At 46.9% G+C, this 13,479-nt stretch overlaps 1 protein-coding gene and 1 long non-coding RNA gene across 4 annotated transcripts; both read right to left on the bottom strand.

Moving 5' to 3' along the window:
• Positions 1-254: 254 nt before the first annotated feature.
• On the bottom strand, positions 255-2,740 carry LOC115514843. The gene is made up of 2 exons (XR_003969101.1): positions 1,896-2,740; positions 255-780 (listed from the first exon to the last, which is right to left on the bottom strand). It is a non-coding gene; the product is annotated as an uncharacterized LOC115514843 (long non-coding RNA).
• A 2,082-nt stretch (positions 2,741-4,822) lies between these two features.
• On the bottom strand, positions 4,823-11,578 carry LOC115514744 (zinc finger protein 165-like). 3 transcript variants are annotated; one of them, XM_030316896.1, is made up of 4 exons: positions 11,512-11,578; positions 8,065-8,548; positions 7,644-7,779; positions 4,823-5,796 (listed from the first exon to the last, which is right to left on the bottom strand). In XM_030316896.1, the coding sequence occupies exons 2-4, from the start codon at positions 8,473-8,475 to the stop codon at positions 4,892-4,894; spliced, it is 1,452 nt and encodes a 483-aa protein (XP_030172756.1). In that variant the 5' UTR covers positions 8,476-8,548; positions 11,512-11,578; the 3' UTR covers positions 4,823-4,891. The 3 variants fall into 3 exon arrangements, with proteins under 3 accessions (XP_030172756.1, XP_030172757.1, XP_030172755.1); XM_030316897.1 differs by having other exon boundaries at positions 8,065-8,545; positions 11,512-11,566; XM_030316895.1 differs by lacking the exon at positions 11,512-11,578 and adding an exon at positions 10,693-11,031.
• Between the last annotated feature and the right edge of the window lie 1,901 nt (positions 11,579-13,479).

Here is a 13,479-nt window from a genome sequence, read left to right on the forward strand (position 1 = left end):
CACCTAAGTGCCCTGAAAAATTTGTTTTTAATTGATGGTCAGGATAAATTCAAATGTACTAGAGGGAACAGGGCCAATAAGGAGATAATACTAAAAAGAGAAATCTAAGATATTTTAGAATCTTTTTTAACTAAAGACAGCAGGGACCAAGGGAAAAACCAAACAAACAGGGTTTGAGGAGTCTGAAAGATGAGGCAGATGATGTAGCTGCCATCACAGGGAACAGAAAAGAGGTACAAAATGGCTTCAAAGGATGTGGGAAATTCAGAAAAGGTCATTTTAATACAAAAGAGTGAGTTCTGCTTTACAGAGCAAGTACTAAATGTACAGTAGAGGTTAGGCTATGATTACATATGATGAAAACACAAATAGCTTTAAGTAAAGATAAACGTTATGAGAGCAGTCTGAAAAGGTTGTTCAATGAGGTTAGGAATGCTGTACAGCTTCCTCACGAGTCAGATAATAGGGACGACAGCGTTATGTTATTCCGCATCACGTCCTCTGCTAGTGCTGCCCAAGCTGGAATGCTGTACTTGAGAGGACAGATATTCAGTTGGATTCAGCACCGTGTTTCTGTCTCAGGTGTTCCGAATTGCTTTTCAACCTAGATAGCTGGCACAGCTTTCGGCCACCCTCTCTCAAGATGGATCCTGACGCTTACCTTGTTCATGAATGGCCTGGAAGTCTACATGTTTCTTGGCCTAGAATAGCTGGTGGCTTCTGTGCTGCCTGGTGAGGAAACTCTGAACACACTCCTATTCCACCTGTCCTGGCTACAACCTGGAAACAATTAAGATATGGTTGGGTTTGTGAAAGACTCAATGAGTGAACCAGAATTAATACCTGATTATAAAGACACCTCAGGGAACAACTCTCTAGGCACAGAATAGAGAAAAATACACACACAGTCTGTTCCACCTTCAAGAAGTAAGAAGCCAGAAAAGATCAGGGGCCTGGGTGGCTCAGTTGGTTAAGAGTCCAACTTCGGCTCAGGTCATGATCTCCCCGGTTCGTGCATTTGAGTCCTCTTGTGGAGCTCTGTGCTGACCAGCGTGGAGCCTGCTTTGGATTCTGTGTCCCCACGCCCTACCCACTCGGGCCGTCTCGAAAAAATGAATAAACGTTGAAAGAAAGAAAGGAAGGAAGGAAGGGAGAAAGAAAGGAAGGGAGAAATAAAGAAAGAAGGGAAGAAAGAAAGAAAAGAAAGAAGGAAGGAAAGAAAGAAACCAGAAAGAAAGAAAGAAAGAAAGAAAGAAAGAAAGAAAAGAAAGAAGGAAGGAAGGAAAGAAAGAAACCAAAAGAAGAACCAGAAGAAAGAAAAAAGAAAGAAGAAAGAAAAGAAAAGGAAAGAAAGAAACCAGAAAGAAAGAAACCAGAAAGAAAGAAAGAAAAGAAAAGAAAGAAGGAAGGAAGGAAAGAAAGAAACCAGAAAGAAAGAAACCAGAAAGAAAGAAAAGAAAGAAGGAAGGAAGGAAAGAAAGACACCAGAAAGACACCAGAAAGAAAGAAAGAAAGAAAAAAAGATTCAAGAAAGAAAGAAAAGAAAGAAGGAAGGAAGGAAAGAAAGAAACCAGAAAGAAAGAAACCAGAAAGAAAGAAAAAAGAAAGAAGAAATAAAAACCAAAAGAATAACAATAAAAAGAAAGAAATAAAGAAGAGTAATGAAGGAAGGAAGGAAAGAAACCAGAAAGAAAGAAAGAAAGAAAGAAAGAAAGAAAGAAAGAAGGAAGGAAGGAAGGAAGGAAAGAAACCAGAAAGGATCAAGGTAAGTAACGCAGGCACCAGTACATGTAGCCTGGTCGAGGGGGCCTGAAGCTCCGCAACCCTGCTCCCATGGCTGTACGGATGCTTGTCTCCCTGGCTGGCTATTCATTCATTTAATCACGCCTGCCGACCTGTTTCGTGGAGCTCTCTCTGCAAAGCCCCCACGCGATCGCCGCCTCCTCCCTGCTCTCTGGCTGATGCTCTAACACCCGGGCCTGGTGCTCCGCGGGCAGGATGGTCAGGATCTGCTCCTCGGCGGCGGGACATCCGCCACTGCCGCCAGAGGTCCTCTATAGGGTTGGGGCGGAGGCCTCCCAGGGTGCAGGCGTCCCCAGGTAACAGAAACGCCCAAAGTCAGGAGCAGCAGTGGCTGCGTCCTGGTTGTTGGGGGTTCTTCCGGCACAGCACACATTCTTGGCTCCTAGCGCGGTCCTGCTCTTTCAGGGTCGGGAGCCAAGGCTGCAGCCACTACGGGCTGTCACCGAGGCAACACGTATTACGGCACAGGCTGGAGAATGTGGGAGACTGGCTTTGGGGGTGTTTTTCGGGCTACTCCTGAGGCAAGACGAGTCATTAACGTACACAAATGCGAAAGGCTGCTGAAGGCTTTACTGGGGTTAAAGCTGACCCATCATCTGGAAACCCACCGAGTGAAGCACGGAAATACGAATTCCGAAGGAGAACGGGCGCTGCCGGTGAATTCTGACGTCAAACCTGCAATGCGGAGAGAACGTGAAGCTTGACGACAGACGGACTGAAATGAAAATAGCAAACCGAGCACGCTGGGCTCTTCCAGTTCAAGCAAATGCGCGGGTGAGACTTCAGGTCACGACCAGAAAACGACCACACCGAGCGCGGGTCTGAGTGCCCGTGAGGACACGCTCCAGGGCCGCCCCGGGAGCCGCAGCCTCGCACAGCCGGCGCCAGAGGGGAGGCGACACCGGCAGAGGGCGTCCTCGCTCCCTCCCGGGCCTGCCGGGGCGGCGCACCTCCTGCTCCCAAACCGGCGTCTTCCCGGCGCCGCCGCCTTCATCTCGGAACTCCGTTCCTAAACCTCGGCAGCAGCCGGAGAGACGTGAGGCCCGGGCGCTGCGGACATCAGCCGGGGCCGCCGGGCCGGCCCTCGGGGAGCGCACCGGCCTCACCGCCACCACACCATCCGGCCGGAAGCGGCGTAGCCACCGAGGGCGGAAGCCTCCGGCTTCCGGCCTCTCTGGGAGACGCTCCTCTCGGTGGTGGCTTCGCGCGGCCGGAGGAAACCTGGCGCGGCCCCGAGGGTCGCAGCCCCCCTCTCGGCCTCTCTGGGACACGTTCCTCTCGGTGGTGGCCTCGCGCGGCCCCGAGGGGCGGCGCCGCGAATTTGAGGGGCTTGTGGTCGTTGTCCTTCTGGAAGGTTGAAGATGCTCTCGCCCCTGTCCCCTACTTTAAAGCTCCGTCCCGTGGCGATACTGTCAGTCACGTGATCAAGGTTAGGGGCTGAGACCGAGCCCCGCAGCGGCGCGTGTGTTTGCGCCCCGGTTCCCGCACGCCGGGAGCTTTGGGGCAGGACGCTCCCCGGCTCGGTTTCCTCCAGCCCGGAGCGGGCGAGAGGTACGGCGCTTGTCACGCCGTGGGCTGCGCTACACAGCACCTGCAGAAAAGAAACTCTGTGTTCGGTAGTCAAAACAAAACACCCCAGTCCAGGTATTGGGTTACTGAGATCCCATCAGGACATTTCTAAATCAAGGTAATTGAGAAACAAATGCTAAGTCATTTGTTATGAAGCCTATTTATTCGTGGAAGATTTTGTACATTAGATTATCACAATTCTACAAAGGACGTGGTTTGCTAGAGTTTTCACGTAAAGACCTTATGCATGCAGTGGGATATTAAAGCCTTATGTCGTTTTTATCCCATTAGGGAAAATGTGCCTCGTCAAGCAGGTAAAAGAAGTCTGGCCAGATTTGCCTTTGTGTCCTGAAATCACTGGTGGAGTTCCTACTTGTTGGATGCCTGTCTCCACTCTCTGATGCCACCTCTCTCTACCCGGTCTTTTCTGGAGACAAGAGCAGCCAGTGCGGATTCCCTCAGCCCTCTTCCACGATTGTCAGCAGCTGGAGACGCTCTTTGTCTCAAGAGAGCTGCCCAGAACTGCAGTCTTGGTACGTTCACCCCAGGGAGGTGCCCCGACAACACCCCCCCCCTCCCGCCCCGCATATGGGGCAGGAAGATCCTAGGGATGTTACTGTCTCCTCCAAACTCAAGTTTCAGTTCAATTTGACCACCTTTCCCTACCCCAGCTCCTGCCCAATTTCTTTCTCCTCTCCTGTCTTGTTTGAATCTCTGGATTCTGGCCTCTTGCCTTGGAGGCTCTCCTGGTTTACCTCCTGGCAAGACCTCTGGACACAGATTTTGGTCTACAGATTGTAATGCTACCATCGTGTAGGTCCTCTTGTTTGGCATGACTTTCTTTCCTTTTTTTTTTATTGTTTATTTTTTATTTTGAGAGAGAAAAGCACAAGTGGGGCAGGGGCAAAGAGGGAGAGAGAGAATACCAAGCAGGCTCCACACTGCCATCACAGAGCCCGACGTGGGGCTTGAACTCACAAACTGAGATGATGACCCAAGCCAAAACGAAGACCGTCTCCTAACCAACTGACCCACCCAGGTGCCCCTGGCATGACTAATTCAGTTTTGTTGTGCCTTTATTTAAAGGAATGTTCTGAAAGCGTTGTTGTGTATTGCTCAGGCTGTTTCCACTTCAGGGCTTAGCCCACCTCCTCTTGTGGCGGATCATTAACTAGTGTTAATGATCAGCCTCTTTACCTGAATCTTCTCCCCTCCATGCAGTAATCACGGTTACTTCCCAACAGAGTCCCTTTTTCCTCCACCCCCACTGCCATAGACTAACCTACTTATCAGCCTCCAAATTCTGCCCTTCTGGTTTGACTTTAGGAGTCAGTGGGGGAACGGGCAAATCCTGTTTCACAGAAAGCACACACACAGTGAAGATCATATGCAGGACAGCAAATCAGAGAACGAGAGAAAAGACACTGGTCTTTCAGTCATTTGTCTCACTCAATATTTTTTATTCAATGTTTTTCATGTTTTGCTCTTTCTTTAGCACTTCCATAAAAATTTAAGTTCTTTACATTATCAGGTTTTCCCTCTTGTGAATTCTTTGGTGTTGACGAAGGTGTGAACTCTGACTGAAGGCTCTCCCACACTCACTGCATTCATAGGGTTTCTCTCCAGTGTGGATTCTCAGGTGTCGAATGAGGTGTGAGCTCACTCTGAAGGTTTTCCCACATTCACTACATTCATAGGGTTTCTCTCTGGTGTGAATTCTCTGATGCAGGATGAGATGTGAGTTCAGGCTGAATGCTCGTCCACATTCTTTGCATTCGAAGGGTCTTTCCCCAGTGTGAATTCTCTGGTGCCTAATAAGATCTGAGCTGCCCCCAAAGGCTTTCCCACACTCATTACATTCATAGGGCCTCTCTCCAGTGTGGATTCTCTGATGCCTAATAAGCTTTGAGCTGTGTCTGAAAGCTTTCCCACATTCATTACACTGGTGGGTTTTCTCCCCACTAAAAATTGCTGCATGTTTAATAAGGTTTGGGCTCTTGAGAGATTTTCCATATTGGTGAATTTTTTCTCCAGCATAAATTCTTTGATGCTTAATAAAATCTGAATTCCATTTGAAACTTTGGTCATAGGTACTATGTTTATGAGATTTCTGGTGTGTAAATTCACTTGAATTCAGGTTTAAGCTTCTGTCACATCCATCATGGCTTATTTCACCTGTAAGTGTATTTTTGTGGGTAAGGATTTTACTAAAACTTCCATCCTGAGCAGATGATGGTCTCTGAGACCCCCCTGATTCTTTTTCCCATTGCCTCTTTAACCTGTCTGTAGACTTGCAGACGTCTTGAGGCTCAGCAGATCCTTCTGACACGAATTCTGAAATTCTTCCTGATAGAATTCTCTGTGATTCCATTTTTTCATAAATGTCCAACTTTGGCATGGATCCACTGTTTTCACTCTCATTATCTAAAATAACGCAAAGAGAAAGTGGTAAACATCTATTTGCTGAGTTGGAAGAAATACTCAACACTATTACATATTGGTACTTCACTTGGTTACTCTAAAAATGTGACTTTTCAGGGGGGCCTGGGTGGTTCAGTCGGTTGAGCATCTGACTCTTGGTTTTGGCTCAGGTCATGATCTCATGGTTGGTGAGTTTGAGCCCTCCATTGGGCTCTGTGCTGACAGCGCAGAGCCTACTTGGGATTCTCTCTCTCTGCCCTTCCCTCACTCGTGTGTGTGTGTGTGTGGTCTCTCTCTCAAAATAAATAAACTTAAAAAAATTAAAAATTCAGATGTGGCCTTTCAAATGAAAGGGTTGAAGGGCACAACGGAGAAAAACTGGTAAAAGAAGGTAGAATGCATGCAGAGGGGAAAACCTCCATCCATCTATCCATCCACCCATTTCTTCATCTTCCATGGCTAACCCAATTCTGTAACCACTTTCTGCTACATATCTCCTGAATACATCCCCTTCTTTACATTTCTGCTACCATGTTCCTTATCACTACTTTTTATCTAGGGGATTGTCACAGCCTCCTGCTGTTTTGACTCTGAGCTGCTAATCACTTTGAATAACCTCACCAGATTAGCTGTCCTTAAAACCCTGTCACCTCCTATACCTTACTCAGAAACTTTCACCCTCTTTCCTCCACAACTTACATGAATTCTTCCGCCTGGTTTCCAGAATCCATTTATGATCTAGTCCTCACAATTCGTGCCTGTGGCTCACAAATTTATACTGTGCTTATGACTCTGTATTATGCATCTTATCTTTGTTGTTGGGTTTGTTTTGTCTAGAATATGCTATGATAGGAAAGGTGGTTAGGCAGTGCTGGTCTTAGCATGGGGGAAATGTTGTGATTTTGGATAGGATGGATGGAAATGTTTCCAGAACAAACGTGAAAGCAGAATTTAGGTATTTTTTAAAAAATGGACTGTAATTTACTCTTTATTTTTGAGACCACTCATACCTAAAGTGATACTGAATCCATGAACTTCTTAAACAGATGAGTTTTAGGAGTGCCTGGGTGGCTTGGTCAGTTAAGCATCAGACTGTTGATCTCGGCTCAAGTCATGATTTCACAGTTTGTGAGTTCAAGTCCCATGTCAGGCTCTGCCCTGACAGTGCGGAGCCTGCCTGGGATTCTGTCTCCCTCTCTCTCTACCTCTCCCCCCACTTGCTCTCTTTATCTCAAAAATAAATAAAAATAAACTTAAAAATATTTTTAAACAGAGGAGTTTTAGAACAGTGATGAGTATTCCATGGAGGTGGTCACCAGAAATATGGCCAACTTCCTATAAAAACGTGAAAGCTTTGTAAGACCAAAAGTACAATAAAAAAGATAAGAGTGTAGATCTTGTATGCATCTGAATTATATTCCATTTCTGAGTATATCATTATGTATCTGCTTCTCTATCATTATATATGCTTCTCTACTAACATGTTTTATTTCTCTTGATGCGTTTCTTCCTCTTATTCTTTTGTTTCTTTACTCATTCTCTGACATTTTCTCATTCATTTTTCTTTTCTTTAGTTTACTCATAAAAGTATCCTGTGTTTTGGAAATATTCTGGATAAAGTACAAATAGGAGAATGTTAATATGTTTGATAAGGAACCAAATTCTGGGTGGTGTGTGTGTGTGTGTGTGTGTGTGTTTAATTGGCCAATGGCATACAGGGAAAGAGTTCTGTACTTCTCATGGGGTAATAAAGGAAAAGACCACCTATAGTGACTGAGACTATTCTGAGAAGGCAAATTCACAGCCCCACTCCTTCAGTGACATGAAATGTGTGTAATACTACTCCTTACCATAGTCCAGCACAAAGGATGCTGAAGAATCATGAAGGGACTTGGGGTCCACTGGCTGAAACTGGGCACCGAGTGCCGGTCCAGGAGGCACCACCTTTCCCCTGAATACTTCTTGCCCATGTGCAAGGACTGGAACCTGAGAAAAATAAAGTATATTTGGGCTTGTGAGAGAATCTCTCTTGGAACTGAACATCTTCCAAACACAAAGAGAACCTCCCACAGGAATACAAAACTGCAGAAGGATGGATTAAGTACGACTCAACTGTGAAATGTGGCACAGCACCAGCTGGAGTGGAAAGGAGACATAAATGCTGAAGGAAGAGCCCCTGCAGGTCTCATTGGGGTGTTCAATCTCAGACCCTTTCCTCCCACTGTGTGATCCAGCTCTCTGGAGGCCTTAGATCTCCTGTCCCCTGCGTACCTGGACTACTGAGTCATCAGCGCCTCTCTCCAGATCTTCCAGTACTGTCACTGCCTCCTCCCCACTCTCCGGGCGGTGCTCCCTCACCCAGGCCTGGAGCTCGGCGGGCAGGATGGTCAGGAACTGCTCCAGCACCAGCAGCTCCAGGATCTGCTCCTTGCTGTGCGTCTCGGGCCGCAGCCACTGATGGCAGAGCTCCCGGAGCCGGCTCAGGGCCTCACGGGGCCCAGGGGAATCCTGGTAGCAGAACTGCCTGAAAAGCTGTCGGCAGAGCTCCTGCCTGAGGGCATCACTTCTCTGGAAGCAAGTGTCCTGCCTCCAGACGACATCTTCCTCTTCTATCTTCACTATCAGAAGTCCTGCATTCTCCTGAAGGTTCTGAGCTGTAGTTTTCTTAGATTCTGTCGTCATCCTGGGATGAAATGTATCCCCAGAAAATCCACTTCTGCTTTGTGCGGCGTCTTATTTAGTTTTGAGAGCTCTTCTAAAATAAAAACAAAAGTATCTTTTTATTTATAAAATAGCTGTTACCGTCTATGAAGATTAAAGATCACATCGCAGAAATTGTCATTTCCCATTATACAGAAGTGTACTGGGCATTTAGCATATGTACAACCACTGAAATACCTGCTCTGTGGAGTACAACAGTCCCATGATTTCTACCTCACAGTAGCCAAAATTTAAATTTAAAAACAAAATACTTTAAAGTAGAAACAATAAACATAAAACTTATAACTTTAAGCTGATGCTACATGTTAACATGCCACATGCAATTAGATTATATGTAAGTCAGAAAGACAAAAAAGGATCAGCACAGTACAATGACAAAGTGCTTCATGAAGTTGGGAGATTCAAGAGAGCCTAGTCGTTTGTAATGGATGGGAAAGCTTAATTCAGAAACTAACTTCTGAAGAATGGAAAGGATTTTGAAAGGATGTGGGAGAGAGAAAAATAGGAAATTACAAGCAAGGAAATGGCCTGAACAAGTGGCTAATGGTAGGATCACGGAAGCGGGAAAGCAAAAAGTTCAGCAAGTTTGTATAAGGATATCACGGAGGCAAAGGCCCTCCTGTAGAAAGCCTCAAATGTCAAGATCCGGAATTCAGAATTTACTTTTTAGACACTGGGGAGGCTAAGGGAGGCTTCTGAGCACAAAGACCTAAAAAAATACTGTTTAGGGAGATTAATTAATATGTTGTTCATTTCTGGGATAGACTGCAATATGGAAAGAGAAACAGAGGCCACACTTGTGCTCATACAAGTGTAAGGAAAATACAAGCTTGGAATGATAATTATCAATTCAAAATCTGGAACTAGGATTACTTATAAATCTGTTAAATAATAAGGACAAATTTTTCTTTCTTTTCTTTCTTTTTTTTAAGATTTTAAGTAACCTCTGCACTGAATGCAGGGCTTGAACTCACAAACCTGAGACCGAGAGTTGCATGCTCCATCGACTGAGCCAGCTGGGCACCCCAGGGCAACTTGTCTTGAGAGCCAGAGGCTAACCATGTCTTTTATTTTTTAAATTTATGTTCCTTATTATTTTTTATTTTATTAAATTTTCTTTAAATCCAAGTTAGTCAACAGGCTGTTTCAATCAATGTTAACTATTTCCTTCCCCAAAGGTCTCAAATAGGTTTGTTTTATCCCAACAGTTCCTTCTCTACCTTCCTAGTTCCTGGCTCAGTCCATATCGTGGACAATAAAATTAAATATAATAAGCCTGCATCATGACTTGCTTATCCATCTTCCATGAGTCTTGTTATTAAATACCAGTTCCTCAAGTCAGCACACGGGAATGGTCTCTGAACTGGGACTGGTTTCTGAACTGAAAAACTGAGTAACAGGAATTTAGCTGTGAAGCAATAGACTACGAGAGCAGAATGCAAATATCAATCTTTCAGATCCTCTACTAAACGTTTCACCAAGTTGACTGCTGATTGTTGCATTGACATGTACTTTATTAAGAATCTGAACACAAGCAAAGCTCTGGGCTAGAAGTTGTACAGCAATGATTTCCAAGAAAGTCTGAGTTAGTTCCCAGCTGAGCTCATTGCCTAATCATCATGTGGGAACTTTGTTAGAAACAGATCCTGGGATGCTGTCTGGGTTAGTATGGGTATACCTGGAAAACCTGTATTCTGATGTACAGCCATAAGGAATTAAATGGTGTGTGAGTTTGCAAAACAGTTGGAAAGAAGTGACAATAAACACACGTGGGTTAAAAACATTTACATAACTAGATGTGTTTTACATGACACACACTGAAATGATGAAAGATGTTGAAAACCGAAGTACTAAACAAGCTGTATGGGAGAGGCATCAAATATCCTAACGGTTTTGAGGCAGGGAGCCCATGTGTGTGTTTATGTGCAAAGGGTAGCAAATATTTCCTAGAGCTGGTGGGGCTTAAACTGGACAACAAAAGATGAAAAAAATTCAAAAGGAAGGGGCAGGAGAAAAGTTTAGGAAGTGGGAATGAACAGCAGATTGATGGCGATCCCAGCTCACTCTAATATTTGGAGTGACTAAGAACTCCGCTCCCTCTAATAAACAATTTGTCATCCCTGCTCTGAGCTCCTACAGTTCCTAACACAGAACACCTGTGAATACAACACTCATCACCTGGTATCATTTTTTAGCTTTGGCTGTTTCTCTTCATCAACTGGCTGGAACTCCAGGAGGTTAAGGACTACGCGCTATTTTCTAAGTTCTCACATTTGTCGTTGGGGAGGGAAAGCCTGAGAAGCCTCTAGACGGTCTCAGAAGAGAGAAGGAGTAACTGCCAGGAAAGTCGGAGCTCGGCGAGGAGCAGGCGCCTGCGTGTGCAGGAGCAGGACCTGGGCACTCGGCTGGAGGACGGGGCGTGGAGGGGGGGCTCGGCTGGAGGGCGTTGGAGCTAGGCTGGAGGACGAGGGGAACCAGCAGGGGCCGCGGGAGCAGGGCGGGGAGGGATTCTCGCCCGGATGCTGGCGGCTGTCCTGCCCCGGAGGTCCTACTGGACGGCCTCTGACCGTCCCCACTGCTTGCCGGACACACGGGAAACAACAAACATCCACAGTATGGATACACTTCACTAGGACGCGGGGCCGTCCCCGCTCTTCCTCCCGCGAGATGTCGGGGCGGGCTCCCGGGCAGCTCTTCCCGGCGGAAAGCTGCCGTCCTGAGGCCGCCGCCGAGCTGGTCATGCCAATGACCCAGCCCCGCCCGCGGCGGTGACGTCACGCGCGGCGCGGGTAACCATGGAAACCACCTCCCCTCGGGAGGCAGGCGGGCGCAATGTCCTCCGAACGCCGACTCTGGTTCCCCTCTCCTCGGGATTCCTCCGCGGTCCCGGCTCCAGGTCGCCGCGGGACTGCTGCAATCCCGAAGGGACAGTGGTAGCGACCGGGTGCTTGCAGGGGGCAAAGGGTCAGACCCTCGGGTCCTCAAAGCCGGACTCACCTCTCCTACAGGATGGTTCCGATCGGACACTTCCGGTGGGAGGACGGCGCTGCGCCGTCTCTCAAAGCTTCCGTCCTCGGGACATTGAGTCTGCGCAGAAGGCGGCCTGGCTTTGGACTGCGATTCCCAGAAGCCCCGGCGTCTCCTCCGCGCTGAGTCCGTTTCCCCTGCGGCCTGGCGGAGGTCCTCGAATTCTCAGAGCTCCGGGGTGGGGTCCTTGCACCCGTTTGTAGCGGGAAACGCGGCCCTGCTGCTCTCGCTGGCCTCGCGCGGTCTTAAGTCGGGGGAAGTGGAACCGAAGCCCACGCACCAGGGGCGCCGCCCAGACTTGAAGCTCGCGAAGCCTCCCTGGGCTTCAGGAGTGCAGGTTTACAAACGGTGGCTGATAACCCTGGCTCAGGCGGGGTGTGCATGCCCTGAAATGTGAACTTAAAAAAAAAGAAAAAAAATTATTTTGAGACAGAGTGTGAGTGGGGGAGGGGCAGAGAGAGGGAGACAGAATCCCAAGTAGGCCCCACCCTGATAGCGCAGAGCGCGAGATGGAGCTCGAACTCAGGAACCATAAGATCATGCATGACTTGAGCGGAAATCAAGAGTTGGATGCCCAACTGACTGAGCCACCCAGGTGCCCCTAAGAAATGTGAACTTTCTTTTTTATTTTTAAAGTTTAATTATTTATTTTGAGAGCATGGGGGAGGGGCAGAAAGGGAGAGAGTGAATCCCAAAGAGGCTCTGCACTGTCAGCACACAGCTGGTCGTGGGGCTCGAACCCACGAACCGTGAGATAATGACCTGAACCATGAGATTATGACCTGAGCCGATTCTGACGCTTAACTGAGCCACCCAGGTGCCCCCAAAATGTGAACTTTCTTGAATCCCTGGGCCAATGTATGAGAACTAGAACTTTGATGGTAACTTACATTTGCTGCTGCTGTTTCTCTTGTATCTCTTCTCATCTGTGGTGTTAACAAAAATTCAATCCAGTAGGTTTGAAGATCTAATCATCTTTATGAAGCCATTGTAAGCAGAGAGGAGCCTTGACCAGTGATAGAAAAATAGAAGGTTTTTGTAGGAAGGAGGGCGGGGCAAGGAAGTCATTAGCAAAAGAAAAAGCATTATCTCAAGGCAAGATCACCTTCACTTGGGAGGTGGGGGATGAGCAGGGGTCTAATCTTGCAGGTTACCTCTTTTTCTTTGGGGTGGGGGAAGGGAATGGAGAGAGCCCATGTGACAGATTATCTTATTAGTGCTGACCAGAAAATTCTTGATTGGTTTGCCTAAAATTTCACTTCTAGAGAGATTGCAATTGTAATGTAGTCCTGGTTTGCTGTCCTGGAGACAATTAACTCCATCTTGGGCTTGTGGTTTTCTTTTTAATACATTTTGTATTTATTCTCTTTCTTTTTGAAAAGGTAGTTCTGTTAGATGAGTATGCATGGCCAAACTGGTTTAATTTTCGTAGTTTCTTATTTTTTTTTTTAAATTTTTTTTTCGACGTTTATTTATTTTTGGGACAGAGAGAGACAGAGCATGAACGGGGGAGGGGCAGAGAGAGAGGGAGACACAGAATCGGAAACAGGCTCCAGGCTCCGAGCCATCAGCCCAGAGCCCGACGCGGGGCTCGAACTCACGGACCGCGAGATCGTGACCTGGCTGAAGTCGGACGCTTAACCGACTGCGCCACCCAGGCGCCCCTGTAGTTTCTTTAAATCTAAAAGACATCATGTCATCAGATAATCTTATGGTATTTGCTTTTTTCACTCCACAGTAGGTTACTAAAGTTGATCCCTGTTGTTGAGTTAAAATTCATTTTCATTACTGTATAGCAATCCAGTTGTGAATATAGCATTGCATCCATTCTCCTAAAAATGGGCTGATATACTATTCCCTCTCTTCTGGGTTATGGCAGTAAACCTCTTAAGTGTTCCTTCTGCTTCTACCTGTGTTCCCACAGTCCATTACCTTTTT

The sequence above is a fragment of the Lynx canadensis genome, chromosome B2 (genome assembly GCF_007474595.2).
Source record: "Lynx canadensis isolate LIC74 chromosome B2, mLynCan4.pri.v2, whole genome shotgun sequence".
Lineage (NCBI taxonomy): Eukaryota > Metazoa > Chordata > Mammalia > Carnivora > Felidae > Lynx > Lynx canadensis.

Coding starts and splice junctions, on each gene's coding strand:
- LOC115514744 (XM_030316896.1), bottom strand. CDS start 8,475: ATGACGACAGAATCTAAGAAAACTACAGCTCAGAACCTTCAGGAGAAT. Junction 7,780..8,064: donor CTGATGACTCAGTAGTCCAG/GTACGCAGGGGA, acceptor TATTTTTCTCAG/GTTCCAGTCCTTGCACATGG. Junction 5,797..7,643: donor ATCCTTTGTGCTGGACTATG/GTAAGGAGTAGT, acceptor GCGTTATTTTAG/ATAATGAGAGTGAAAACAGT.